This window comes from Protopterus annectens, chromosome 11.part0 (assembly GCF_019279795.1).
Source record: "Protopterus annectens isolate FY-2018-M chromosome 11.part0, PAN1.0, whole genome shotgun sequence".
Lineage (NCBI taxonomy): Eukaryota > Metazoa > Chordata > Ceratodontiformes > Protopteridae > Protopterus > Protopterus annectens.
The window spans coordinates 464,840,059-464,854,312 of NC_056745.1; the positions used below are offsets into that span (position 1 = coordinate 464,840,059).

At 39.5% G+C, this 14,254-nt stretch overlaps 1 protein-coding gene across 1 annotated transcript in view; it reads right to left on the reverse strand.

Moving 5' to 3' along the window:
* PHYH (phytanoyl-CoA 2-hydroxylase) overlaps positions 1 to 14,254 on the reverse strand; it is a 930,440-nt gene that overhangs the window by 595,183 nt on the left and 321,003 nt on the right. Inside the window, exon 4 of the mRNA XM_044087967.1 lies at positions 827 to 995. Coding sequence (XP_043943902.1) covers positions 827 to 995 — 169 coding nt within the window. The remainder of the gene's footprint in view (positions 1 to 826; positions 996 to 14,254) is intronic.

The window sequence follows — 14,254 nt, forward strand, 5'->3', positions numbered from 1 at the left end:
ATATCAGGTGACATAATGCTAAACAGCATGAAAAAACAGAGAGCTGGTATAATACAATTTACAGAAGCATATTTAGCAGAAAAAGTTATCATTTAGTAAAAGCACTTCTATAAGACACTATGTATATTCAATATTGTGCGCAAAAATCACCATTACTGTCAGGATACAGAAAAGATGCAACTCAGGGGAAGACCATGCAAACACTGTTAGGACTTTCATCAGAACAGCTATAAAGGACAGACTAAAGCAATCCTGTAAATGTACCTGTTGAAGATAACACAGGATAGGACAGGAGAGGGGTATGGCAAAACTACATCAAGAGAATAAAACATTTTAAAACAGTAACATCTTTCAGAAGAAGACATGCAAGAATAGGAAGACAAAATTCAGTGATATAAACTGGGCAGCTTGAGGGCAAGTGAAGAAATGCTTTCTTCAGAGAAAAATAGTACATGTTTAAAGCAACCTTCCAAGCCATGGAATCAAAAACAATCAGAACTAAAATGCATGCAGGTTTACGACAATGCTTAAGAAGGGGGGAGCTGCTAGTTAACTAACAAAGGCAGTTTATCCATAGATTAGGGGAATGGACAGGCTACAGCTATCAAATAATCTCTGTCATTTTTTAAAAAATCCTATTTCAATACTTGTTCATTGTGAAGGTGGTATCACAAAAACAGTCACATTTTCTTCACCTTTGGAATCACTATGACATTTAATCAATTATCTGCTATTGTGCAGTTTTGTAGATTCCCTCATTCTTAAACACAGGCCAATTTATAAACACAGAAACATGTTTTTTTTTTTTTTTTTTTTAACGTTATACCTGGGGAAGAGTGCAGTATCTAAAAAGCTCATCATCACCCTGGAAGTCCTGGACTTTAGTAATAGCCTTCTGATCTGGAACAAATTCTGATCTGGCAATGGCTACATCTTTCATGACCACCATTCCAGGAACTACAACTTCACGTCGACATATCGTTTCAAATTCATCTCTGAAAAAAATACATTTCTGTTTAGGAATTTTGCAGCAATTTCTGAAAAACAAATGAAACATAATATCTATGTAAGACAATTACATCTTTACTACAGAGGTCCTTGCAGAAAAAAAGCCCATTTAAAGTAGCAGGTCACTATTCTCAATTTACTTCACTTTACAAACAGTATGTTCCTCTCCACAATATACAGCTTTTTACTTTTTTCCCCTGAGCAATCTGATTTCCGCACAGGATTTTTTTAATCAAATGTTGCATTCAGAAACTATTCTGGACTTAGATTAGGTGACTTAGACATAAAAAGTTTCCTAGATTACCAAGATAATAAAACCCAGTTCAGGGAAGGGGACCAAACCTGGGGGATGTGGATAAAGGCAGTTAAAATGATTTTCTTTAACAAAACTTGATGTTCTTAAAAATCACTACAAAAAAATGTCTAACACTGCCAAATCCATGTTTACTAGAAGGCAGCAACCACTCTTAGCCAAGCATTTTAGAATGTTCTGGAAGCCAATTAAATAAATGAATAACTTGTTATTATTGTTCTATGACCACATAAAAAATCCTAACAGCTATTTTGCCAGCCTCTTGAAAGCTCAAATCTCATAAAAAGAAATCAGCTGCTAGCATGTTAGGCTCTCTAAGTTATGCATCTCTCTCACTATCTTCTTCAGTTTCTCTCAATATTACAGATACATCTTGTTCCTTATTACTGGAATCCAATCTGCGACCTTAAGCATGCAATGATTTTCCTCTCTGAAAACCTCATCTCCTTTCTAACTTCACGATTTTCCTGACATAGACCCTTTGACTTTTAACCAAGATTTTGGAAATTACTTTTTACTCATTAATTAATGTTCAACATGACTTTAGAATTGGCTCTAGTGCACTAACTCTGAACCCCTGGGATTGCTTCAATAACATAGAGGAATAAAGCCCTGTCCATGACCCAGGTGACCTGGTTTTGATTAGTGCCTCAGGTGACTGACGGAGCAGCAGGGTGAGATGGCCATGCCCATTCTGGGAGAAGGGTGGTATGTGGGCATCTCTAGAGGACAACAATCCCTGGTGGAGGCCAAGAATGTCACCAAAACAGGTGTGGTTAGTAGGGGCAGTGGGACTTGGCTGAACTGAGCTTCTGTGGAGGCAGGGTGATACACCATGACTCCTCACATTGCACTCCCTTCAAGGGACGTAACATGTTGCCACAAGGGAAGGGAAGCCCTGTAGCCTGCAATCCATGGCCCCATCAAGTTACTGGAATTAGTCCAGGGGGGCATGGTGCTGGCAGACCTGGTGCAGACGGGGCAAGTGGCTGAGCATGTAACTATGAGGAAAGGGTAGGGGGAGGCAAAAAACATGTGAGCCCTAATGTGACAGAATTTTTTTTTTTTTTGTAGCCTACATAAAGGTCTCCTAAAAGTTGATACGCTTGAGTATATGACCATAATATCCATAATATCTCAATCTGCTGATCATTTTTATTGAAAAAGTACCTAGACTTATAACAAGGAAATGGAGAATCGGAGAAAAGCCTCACTGGTTAAACTTAAGATTATGCAGGAAATAAAAGAAATAGAACTGCAAACAGATGCATAAATGCATATGCAGATTCCTGATAAATAAATTAAAGAATACCTAGAAACTAGGTATTTCATAAATTTACTGGAAATCCATACGAAATGGGAACATAAAGATCATGACGCATGTTGAATTAATGAATCTAGACATTTAATGCTGGCATAGCAAAAGAACAATTCAAATGAACTGTTAAGTACAACTAATTAGATATAGGTTTTTGATGTACATAGATTTTCTTGTTATTTTTATCTACTTTGAGATGTTAATGTTTCATATAATTGTGATTTATGATTCCAAAAATCTTTCAGAGAGAGAACATCTGTATAATAAGAATGTAAACTGACTGGATAATAAAATTATATGGAAAATGAAAAAGTAGCTATATTTGGCTTCAGGCAAGGGGCACATAACTCGTTCAGCAGCTATCTTGTAAGTCATCCAGTGTCCCTTCCTGCCATACCAGTTTGGATCAGGGTTATTTAAGGCAGGTATCCCTCAGTGTCCTGTCCTGGAACAAATTATTTTCTCTTTCTTTCTCAGTAACAAAAAACAACAACCGGGGACTCAACCCTCACTCGTCAAACCTTTACTGTTTCAAGTGGGACTTATTTGGACATCTAGGAGAGTTTGCTCTGTCTTTCTCAGTAACCTCAATACTACCCTTCTTACTCAGCAAATAGCACGATATACCAACAATCTGATTTTCTTCAAGACTAAGGCCAATGCTACAACCTTACAACATGAGCTTAGACAAGATTCCCACTCCCTGGGTCAATGATGACAAGTAACAAGATCCCTGTAAAACCCAAGCAGCCAGCAATAACGATACTTGAGACTTTTCAAATGCTAGAAAATTCATGCATCGGGGGGGGGGGGGGGGGGCAAAAAAAGCTGTAATCAAACTCAATTCCTGTAGCAGCCACATGTCACAACCCTCTTATAGAGATATCTTGAGCTTTAACTAGACCACAACCTGACCTTTAAGTACTACTTAGATTTTAGAGAATACTGTTTGCAGGGTTGTCAATTTAGCTTGTGCTACATTCTGGATATCCAGCTTACCAACTGAGCCAGGAGAATATCTGGTGTTAAACTTTTAATCTGCAGACTGGAAAATGCCCTGCCAGTGGTGACTTTACATTTCTCAAGTGACACCTGCTAACTGAAGATGACTACAAATTAATATTCATCAGCTCACCGGATAAAGAACAACAAGCAACACCACTGCATATTACATTGTAAAATTAAACAGTTTACAATTACTGCCGGAACTGCCCTTCAATTATCCTCACTATCTTTTCAATTCCCTAATGGTAATTACTGCCCCCATCCCCCATTTGGTCAAAGGACTTAAAACTAGGAACATGCTTCACTCTCTCAGAATGCAACATCAGGGTGTACCTACACCTGAAAGATCCCCGTTTTGTCTCATGGTTGGAGAGAATGTGTTTTTGAAACTTTCCAAAGCCAATTTGAATCAAATGCTTTCCCAAATTCACAACAGGCTACTTTCTCCAGCTGTCAGTTAAAAGTTCACTTTAGAGGACTCCATAAGTGCAAACGTTTCGGTCCTATTGGTAAAGTTCATCAGATTAAATCAGCAATCTGCACATGGAAATTTTCTTGCCCCTTCTCAACACTTCTCTACTTTCTGGTTTGCAATATCAAAAAAAGTATACAGCTGAATCATCGTCTTCACCAGTTTAGATACTCTCCCACATGCCTTACATATTCTCAAGTATTGGTGAAGTTAAGTCACTGAACCTAAGATCAACTCAAAAAGGCATAGCCCAGTCAAGATTACAAAACTGTCTGTCCTTTGACACACCTATATAATTATATTCAGACAGCTCAGACATAAGATTTTAATGATGTGTTAAAACTCAGGGGTTCTAGAAATGGTAAATCCACCTCTTTTATATGCCTGTAAAATCAATTGGTAACACTCCCTAAATACAGTTCAGTGGAGGTTTAGGTAGGAAAGGAAAATCTTTATTTCTGATTAAGAAACAATTACAAAAATAAACCTAAGATTTTCCTTAAACATAATTGCAGCAACCTTCCCATGCACAAGTTCAGTGAAGGTTCCAGAGAGCACCCCTGCAATACCAGGCTACAACTCTTACCACACTTTTCGGAAACCAAACCAGGATCGAAACACTAAAGGTGTAGGAGTGTCCATATTCACCAAGGATATTCACACCACTAGGTTAGTTGTCCAACACAATGTGTCTAAAATTCTCCAGGTGCAACCAACACTAGGTAAGACTGCAATCCAAATTGTAGCATGCTATAGATCCCCCATCATGCCCCAAGATTCTCACTACACCTTTCTAAACATAGATGCCCTATGCTGACCGCCTTAAAAAACTCCAGCTATACTCTGTCACATATCATCTACTCAGACGCGATCTCTGCTTAACATACAAGGCTATGTCAAACCCAGAGCTGTTGGACATGCTACACTTAAAAAAATCCCAATCCCTCAGAGCCACACGCTCCAGGGATCTAAACCTTGTCATCACAATAAACAAAACATGCTGGAGGGATAGGTTCCTGACCCAGAGACTCCCCAGACTCTGGAATAGACTGCCTGTACATGTCAAGCAGAGCACCTCTTTGGCCCTCTTCAAAAGGAACCTTGATGACCGGATGGGAAAAAGGAAATTCACTCCAGGGATCACATCAGTCGCCCTGCTAGACAGGGGTCCAGGGAAGTAAATAGTGTGGGAAGAAATAGCCAGGGAATTGTTATGGCTAGGCTTGTAAAGGCCCTAGGGCCGATAGCCTAGTACCAATCTATGAACCTAAGTCATTTTTAACTAAGACAGTTCATAGGAATAGTCTCAAGCAATAAACTTTTATGTTGATCATTCAAATCTTCAAACTGCATAAAGCTACATCATGTAAGACTCTCCAATACTGACAGTCACTTGAAAATAATTTTCATCTTGTTTAAAGGAAAACAGCACTGTTCACATCAAGGGATATAATCCTAAAATTTATATGCAATCATAAAACTGCTAACATACAGCCACAACAGAGGCATAGAGAGCTAAAGCCCCAACTATGGCCTGCCCAAGCCAGATTTGATTAGTAGCTCAGGCAACTGACAATGTGGCATACAGTGACGAGAGTTCCCGTTCCTGGTGGGAGGGTAGTTCTGTCACCTTCTTCTGCGATGATCCCTGGTGGAGACTTAGGGACATCTCTTTTGGGATGAGTGGCCTAAGAGAGTTATGGTGGGGACATGGCTGAGCTGCTGCTGCTGCTGAAGTGATGTGAAATGATGCACATCCCCACTGCATACTTGCCCCTCAGTCATTGCTAAGTGTTTGAAAAGGAGAGGGGGAGTAATGCGGTAGATCAAAAAAATAGTACCACCCACCAGATGTTGACAGCCAGACCCCCCCCCCGATACCCAGAAGTGGGGGGGAGGGGGTTAGGAGGTGGTTGGTAAACCTGGCAATGAATGTGGGACACGAGGTAGGAAGCTGGAGGATGATACAGTGGAGAGAAAAAAAAGTGCCCCTCCCCAAAAAATAAAATAAAATAAAACTGCTACCATACAAAATCAAGCATATATACTGCGATACCATAGAAAGTAGCCGGATATGAAGTGTGATGTCTGTATTTTTTCTTTTTATTTCAAAATGTAATACATTTGTAACCTATTTTTAAGCTTTGTAAAATCTGCAGGTGAAAATGCACTGCAAAACTACATTTATAAACACGTCTTAATGACAGGAGCATTGTATTTGCTCTTATTTGTAACATAGAGGAAACATATGCTTAAAACGTAGATCCTTATCCTGCTGGAAAATGTGATAATTATAAGAGAGATCCAATACCAATAGGGCACCCACACCAACTGGAGCAACACTGGAAACACCACAAATCAATATACGGACTTCGCAAAATAATAAACAAAAATCAGCTTTAACACTTAACTAAAATCACTGCGTTTTCATCCATTATATAGGACTTTATCAGACAGCAACTTGCTCTACATAACTTCCCTTAAATACTGTTCTAATTATCTCTAATTTAACTAACTGACACTTAATAACAAAAGCTTAATCAATATAAACTACCTAAGGAAACTGTTTCCTAATCAAGGACAACCAAACAATAAAAGTGAATGCAGTTCTATATTTAAGACCTTCTACTAAAATGTGTATAAATATATAACCCCAAACAGAGACAGACACTTGAGTGTATCAAAAATATTTTAAAATTATTTTAAATGAAAATCCTTAAATTACTTTAAAAACTATGTATAATACAAATTCTGGAACTAAATCCCTTTGCCTATAAAATGATGCAATTCTGACATCTAGTGGCCGCGCCATAAGTAACCCCTTTGACCTGTTAAGAAAAATAGGTACCTTTCCGTTAATGGGACAGCAGTCATCCACAAACATAAATGTTGACACGAAATGCACAGGTCAAACTTCCTTTTTTCTCTTGTAGATTTCTTTCTGCATTTTTGCATTAACTGGTCAAGAGAACCTGGATTATTTATTACAGGTTAATTAGGGGAATAAGAAGCAATAACCGTTGTTTCTACAGACTCTGCAGGTTGTATCATACCGTTGGGTATAGTAGATGGCACTGAAAAGAAAGGATATAATGGTGCCTGAGCATGCGTATTCAAGTGACGTTTTTGTAAACAAAAAGTGGGAATTTTTATTTAACTGGGTTTATGTTTAGATAGATATTCTGGACACATTCACGTATTTAACGGTTTGTTTAACTTTGTAAGAATGTGAAGAAATGAAGTAAAACAAAAATCACACAATGATACAACTTTATGGATGAAATTCTGTGTTGACAGATGGCGAGTAATCTTACTTTGCACTTATCAGAGACTGAAGCAGTGTCATTTGTGTATGCATGTGTGTTTGTGTCAGAGCATGAAGTGATTGAAAATAGTTTGAGTGTTAGGGATTATATCGTTTGCTTTGCGTCAAGGGTTTGTTCTTTATTTGTATAGCATTAAATGCCTTTTTATTATTACAAAATAATGTATGCTTGTATGTGTGTAGATTGTTCGGAGATTGTAAAGATTAGGTCACGCCTCATATATTCAGTCTTTATTCTTATTTTTTTGGTTTGAACTGTTCATTTGTCATAACAGACATTTCAGAATATAGCATGGGACAGCTTTGCTTGTCCTGTTTGAGCTTACATACGCTAGTGTGACTCCCAAAACTGTTTATTAGGTTTAAAGTGCTTTCATAACAGTTCCCAGCATACACACAGTCCAACAAAATATAATACAGATTGCTTTACATTTTGTGGTTTACTACCATAAAATAACAGTTGCAGACCCAAATAAATGCCTCACTTATGTCTACCTCTACCTCATTAAAAAAAAATCTTCATCAATGTACACACACACACACACACACATATATAGAGAGAGAGAGAGAGAGTGAGAGAGCTATATACAATGTTACAATAAGTGTAGGTCAGACACCTTTATTGTCTCTAGCGCTTCGGCTAAGAAAGTACAAAAGTCTTTGGAAAACAGCAACATGTGTTGAAAATGTCAACTGCAAAGGGGGGAAAAGGGCTTTGAGAAATAGGAACATAGGGTGACAAAGAGAACATGCAAGTAGGATAAAATGTGCAGAAAGTTTGATCTGTACATTTCATGGCAACATTTATGTTTGCAGATGACTGTTGCCCCATTAATGGAAAAGCACTGAAAAATATAATCAGAGCCTTGCCTCCCTGAGTTTTAAATCTGGAACTAGAGAGGCATATTCATTCAGGCCTGGCATTCTATTTGCTTCAAGTATGAATTGCCAATATAATTCATGATATTCTACTTTTGTCTCCCATGGTCCACCCCTAGGATCCTTTTTAACTTCTTCTATCTCAAAAAACACAAACGTAGCCTGTTGGCAGTTTAGAGTGTGCTTATATAATGCACTTCTCCCATCCCCACTTTTGATGTCATTCAGATGTTCGTTTATCCTTCTTCTTAGTTTTCATGTGATTTCACCTACATAAAATTCATCACATTTTTTTACACAAAGCTATATAAATCACCCCTCTACTATTACAATTAGAACAGGTTTCTGCTTGAATCACTCTATCCCTTCCCTCAAGGTAAACTGAGTCCTTAATCAATATTTAGGGGCATTGGGAACATGCTCCACATTTACAAGTCCCCTTTTTCCTATTCCTTTTTCTCCCCCTCTACTGTTCTCCAATAATTCCTTAATATTACTAGTCTTTTTGTAGACAAAATGCAATGGTTCCTGGAAAAAACTCTCTAAGGCTGAATAAAAGGCGAACCTTTTCCAATTTTTCTTAACTACTTCTCTAATAATATATACATCTCTGTTAAAATTCATTATATAAAATCCTTTATAGTTGTATTCATTTCTTCAGCCATTCCATTTTCCACTATATGTTTACCACCTGCCCACTTACTATCCTGTCCTTTACCTAAAATAGGTTGGTATTTTCCTTGCCTACCCTCTTGTACTTCCTTCATAATATCTTCTACTAATTTCATAAGTTCATAGGTGTGTACTAAGCTAATGGCCCTGAGGCCTTTACAAGCCTAGCCATAGGATTACCTTGGCATAGTGCCACCCGACCTTAGTTCCCAGTGCCTCTGTCGAGTAGGATGAATTTTCTGTTTCCCATCCACTCATCAAGATTTCTCTTGAAGAGGGTCAGCCAGGGGCTCTGCTTGACATGTATGGGAAGTCTGTTCCATACCATGGGCAGTCTCTGGGTTATGAACCTGTCTCTCTAGCATGTTCTGTTAATTGTGGTAATGAGGTTGAGGTTTCTGGATGGTGAGGTGTGGAGAGATTGGGATTTTTTTAGATGTAGCATTTCTAACAGAGCTGGGTCAGACATGGCTTTCTAAGTCAAGCAGAGATCGTCTCTAAGTAGGTGATATGAGACAGAATAGTTGGAGTTTTTTGAGTCTGTCCATCATATAGGACAAGTGGTTAAGGCCTAGGATCCTCTTTGTGAGGTACTTTTGCAGCCTCTCCAGTTGTTGCAGGTGTCTAGTGAGGTACATGCCAAATGGGGCACTGTATTCGATGATTGGCCTAATGAGGGAAGAGAAGAGGGAGACAATGACCACTTTCTTCCTGGATGCAAAACCCTTAGTAATGAGATGTGCCACATAGAAGGACTTTGGTGATCAAAAGAGAGGTTACTGTCAACCAGTGTTCCCAGATCTCTTATAACGCCTTCTGTGTTCAGTGGACTACCATCAATGTGGTAATTCATGGGAACCAGGTTTTTCCCAAAGGTGATGACGACACATTTTTTGGCATTGAGCTTAAGGCTATGGTTCTGACAGCAGTCGTTCATCTCAGTGAGGCTATTCTGTAGGATGTCAACATCACTTGGGGAGTTAATAATAGCTCTCAACTTGCAATCGTCTATGAACTCTGTCAGCCAGAGTCCCTTCATGTTGGCCTGAACTTCAGAGAAGTAGATATCAAACAGGGGAGGACCCAGGACTGAACCCTGTTGGACTCCACTCGTGATGAGTCGGCAGTCTGACTTGGAGTCAGCTACTTTCACACTGTTGGGTTCTATCTGTGAGCCAGTTTGCAACCCACGTAGTGATATAGGGGTTGATGCCAAGCTTAGTGAGTTTTTCTATGATCCTGAGTGGGGAATGGTATCAAAAGCCTTGGCCAGATCAAGGTAGGCTGTATGAACCACATTGCCTTCATCCACAGCTCTGGTGCTGACTCAAAGAAGTCAACCAAGTTAAGCAGGTATGATCTACCCTTCACAAAACCAAACTGTGTGGGATCCAGAGTTTGGATATTCCCTATATCCTTGTTTATTAGGTCCATGATGATGCATTCCATACCTTTGCATATCAGATTCATCAGGCTAATGGGGCGGTAGTTCCCAGGGTCTGTAGTCGCTCCTCCTTTGTGGAGAGGGATGACTGTAGCAGTGTGCTATTCGGTAGGGACAAAGCCTGAGATGAGGCTGTGATTGAACAGGGCACACAGGTGAGGTGCCACTTCACTCTGTAGTTCATGTAGAACACAACCAGGGATATTGTCCGGTCCCATAGAAGCTGTATTCTTGGTCTTGGAGAGTACTGTTTTAACCTGTGCAGCAGTAATACTGGGTGCCTGGCAATCTACTGGTATTGTGATTGGTCCCTTGGGTTGAGGGGTAAAGTTGGCACTGACTCTGTCGGCCAGTATACTGGCAATATCTGTTGGCTTGGTATAGGGGGTACCATTGTGCAGTAGCTCAGAGCAAATCTGGGTTTTGCCGTGGAGATTTTTTACATAACTATAGAAGGCCTTGTGGTTGTCTTTACTATCTGCTGCAATTCTGTTTCCATTGCTAGTTTTAGAGGATTTGATGAGGTATCTCACCTTTTTGTTGTGGCTGATAAGGGAGTTTTTCCAGTTTTGGGACTTCACCTTATTCCACATCAGTTTCCTCCTTCTGTTGTAGAGTTTTTTTATAGCAGGGGACCACCAGATTGGTTTCCTTTTTTTGAAGGAGAGCGTCTTGGTTCTATTGGGTATTGCAAGAGCCATGCATATGTGTACATGTTCGTACAGTGCATTGGTGTATGATTCTGCAGTCACGCAACTATCCTCCATCTGCATGGGTGCCGTGAAGTTAGCCACCTCTGTTTTTTGGAGCCCAAAGTTAGCTTTGGAGAAATTTTTCATGGTGGTTACCTTTGTGGAGGGGGGTTGGGGGTGGGAGGGATTTGGATTTCCAAGGTGATTAGTTTGTGGTCGGATCTAACCAGGGAGGAGTTGACTATTGGTGTAGAGCAATGGTCGCCCATGTTAGTAATGACCAGGTCAAGGATGTTGTTACCTGTAGTGGGGGTAAGAATGAGCTGATCAAGGGCATTGGAATTAATGAATGCCAGAAAACTTTGGGCAAGTGTATTGGTACACGAGTAGTTTTCCCAGTTAATGGAGGGATAGTTGAAGTCACCCAGTATGAGAGTGTTAGGTTGGACCCTAGTATTCTCCAGGGTGCTTAGGAACATGGAGTTTTTAAGGAGTGCTTCGAACGAGTGCATTTTGAGAATTAGACTTCTAGCGTTGAGCAGCATGACCCTCAGATTGCATTTGTTTATAGCTGTTACGGTGGTAATTTGGTCTCTTGTACACCGCCTAAAAAAGGCACTATAGGGGTGGCAAGAGACTTGGCCAGTATCCGAAAGCCCAGGGGTGACAGATGCAAGCCACCTCTGGCAAAGCATAGAGGTCTGTTAAACATGTCATCCCAAGCAGACAGATTCTGGATCCCCTTAGAATGACACCAGAAACTTAGCCAATTGTTGAAATCAATAATTTTCTGCTTGTACTGTGGTATCATTCTGGGTGATGGTAGGATGCTGCTCAGGGCTAGGGTCATACCCACCTGGGATACATAATCTGAGAGCTCTTCCATGTCTTTTTTCACGTAGTCCAGGGAGGTATGTCTCAGGTCATTCACACCCACATGTAAAATGACACAGTCATATTTGTACCTGTTGCTGAGGGACCTGAGTGCATGTGTTATGTGTGGATCCTGGCACCTGACAGGCAGCTGACTGTTACTTTCTCCTTATTCAACCTAGTGAGTGGGACATCAGTGTGCCTCACTACTGAGTCACCTATGACTAGTGTGCTGGGCATGCTGTTTTGCCTTAGGGGCTTTGGCTGAGTGGCATATTGTTTAGGAGAGTTATGTGTCTCGTGATTAGTGTTGTGTTGTGGTGGTCGAGTGCATTCTGCCTTAGAGGTCTCTGCTGTTTGGGTAGATTTTTATTGACAGCCTCCACAAAGGTGGGTGTGTGGTTTGTGTTTTTATGTGAAGGCAGTGCTGGTGTGTGTCTCCTCTTGACCAGCTATTCTGGTCTTGGCTGGAGAGATGGTGCAATCCTCCTGCAGGTGGACAGTGCCTGAACAATACACACATCCTCCTGTCACACTTCTGGCACCTCTTAAACCCAGAAGTGCCCTTTGAAGATTTATCAGCCATGCCAGAAAAACCTAGGCCTAGTGCTCATGAAAGTTACACACACACTCACACACTCTCACAAGAGGGAAAAAGGGAAAAGATTTTTTTTTTAATTTTTAATTTTTAATAGAAAGAAAGGTACCAACTATGGTAGCCAGAAATAACTGAACAGGTAAAAGATAGTACCAGCAATGGTATGTAAGAGAAAAATCTACCCAAAGGTAGAGGAAAAGGGATAAAGATCACTCGCGCACAGAAGAAAGAGAGGAGTGGGTAGAAAGACTAAAAGTACTTGGGGAGAGAAAAAATAGATATTCAACATAGAAATTAGAGAAATCAAGAGAAAAAACTTACTGTAAATAACTACCAAAGCTCAACCGAGGTTGGAAGCATCTGACACACGAAGTGGCAAACGAGAGCTGAGATAATTTAGAGAGGAGCATTATGGGTAGAGCCTAGCTTGAGAGTTTGGAAGGTACAAGCTAAAGTAAACGGCCGAGTCGGTTCCAAGACTAGGATCCGAGGCCGCAGTCAAGGATTACATGAAGACTGATAACATCAGATTCTATTTTATAATATGCTAAATTTATTTAATTTTTAGAAACTCTAAAATACTTATTTTTGTCATTAAGGAGTTCCATCATTTTTTCTGTATATAATATAGAATCCATTAAAACAACCCCCCCCCCTTATCTGGCTTCATTATCCTCGCATATTTATTCCATCTTAATTCTTCAAACAACCTTCTCTCTTCAATGGGGAGATTAGGACAAACGTTGTTCTGTTGTATAGCTTTTTTAAGTTCACACTCCACCTGTCTTTCAAAATTTTTAACTGTGTGTAAAGGGTGATTAAATATGCTCTCCTTTCTAAGCCCCATATTTTCCCCTATATTTTCATCACCCTTAGGGACAAGCAGCTTTAAGTTATTCTATCTTACAAATATTTTCAAGTCTATTAATACTTTACTCAACTCACTTTTTTTGCTGGGTATAAACTTCAACCCTTTCAAAAATAAACTAAAAATACCTTATTTACTTCCAAATTACTAAAATTAAAAATACTAAAAGTCCTATAGGAGTATTTAACACCTTCTACTACAAGTTCATCTCATTCCGGATCTTGAAAACCACCTTGGGAGTGTCCCCTTCATCATTTAATATCCCCCCGCCCCTCCCTTTGTTGTTGTAATAATAATATTGGGACAGGGGTTTTGTATTTTAACCTCTCAGATCTTCTTAAATTAGGGAACTCTATAGGGTCCCTTAAATACAGGCTTCATTATCTATTATATTAGATCCTTATCCTGCTAGAAAAAATATTAACTATAAGAGAGATACTTCTGACTCAGGAGTAATTCATTCTTTGCATGCAATTGTAAGGGAAGTAATACAAGAGCTGCCAGGCAGAGAACTCTATGCCCAAAGCTGTGAAAGGAGCCAGGAGCAAGCACCTAGTAGAGATATGAAAAATCTTCTATTCACTTCGAACTAGTCTTTCTTCTGTGTGTGAGACAACCCACCCTTTCTGTTTCTGAAAAAGTATAATAAGCTAACATTTTTTTATCTCAAAAAAGTAGTGTGTAAAGTCAGTCCTGCTGTTTTAAACTTTTTTAACATGACAAAATCTATGGTAAGTTATTTATTTAGTTAGTTAGTTAGTTAGTTAGTTAGTTAGTTAGTTAGTTA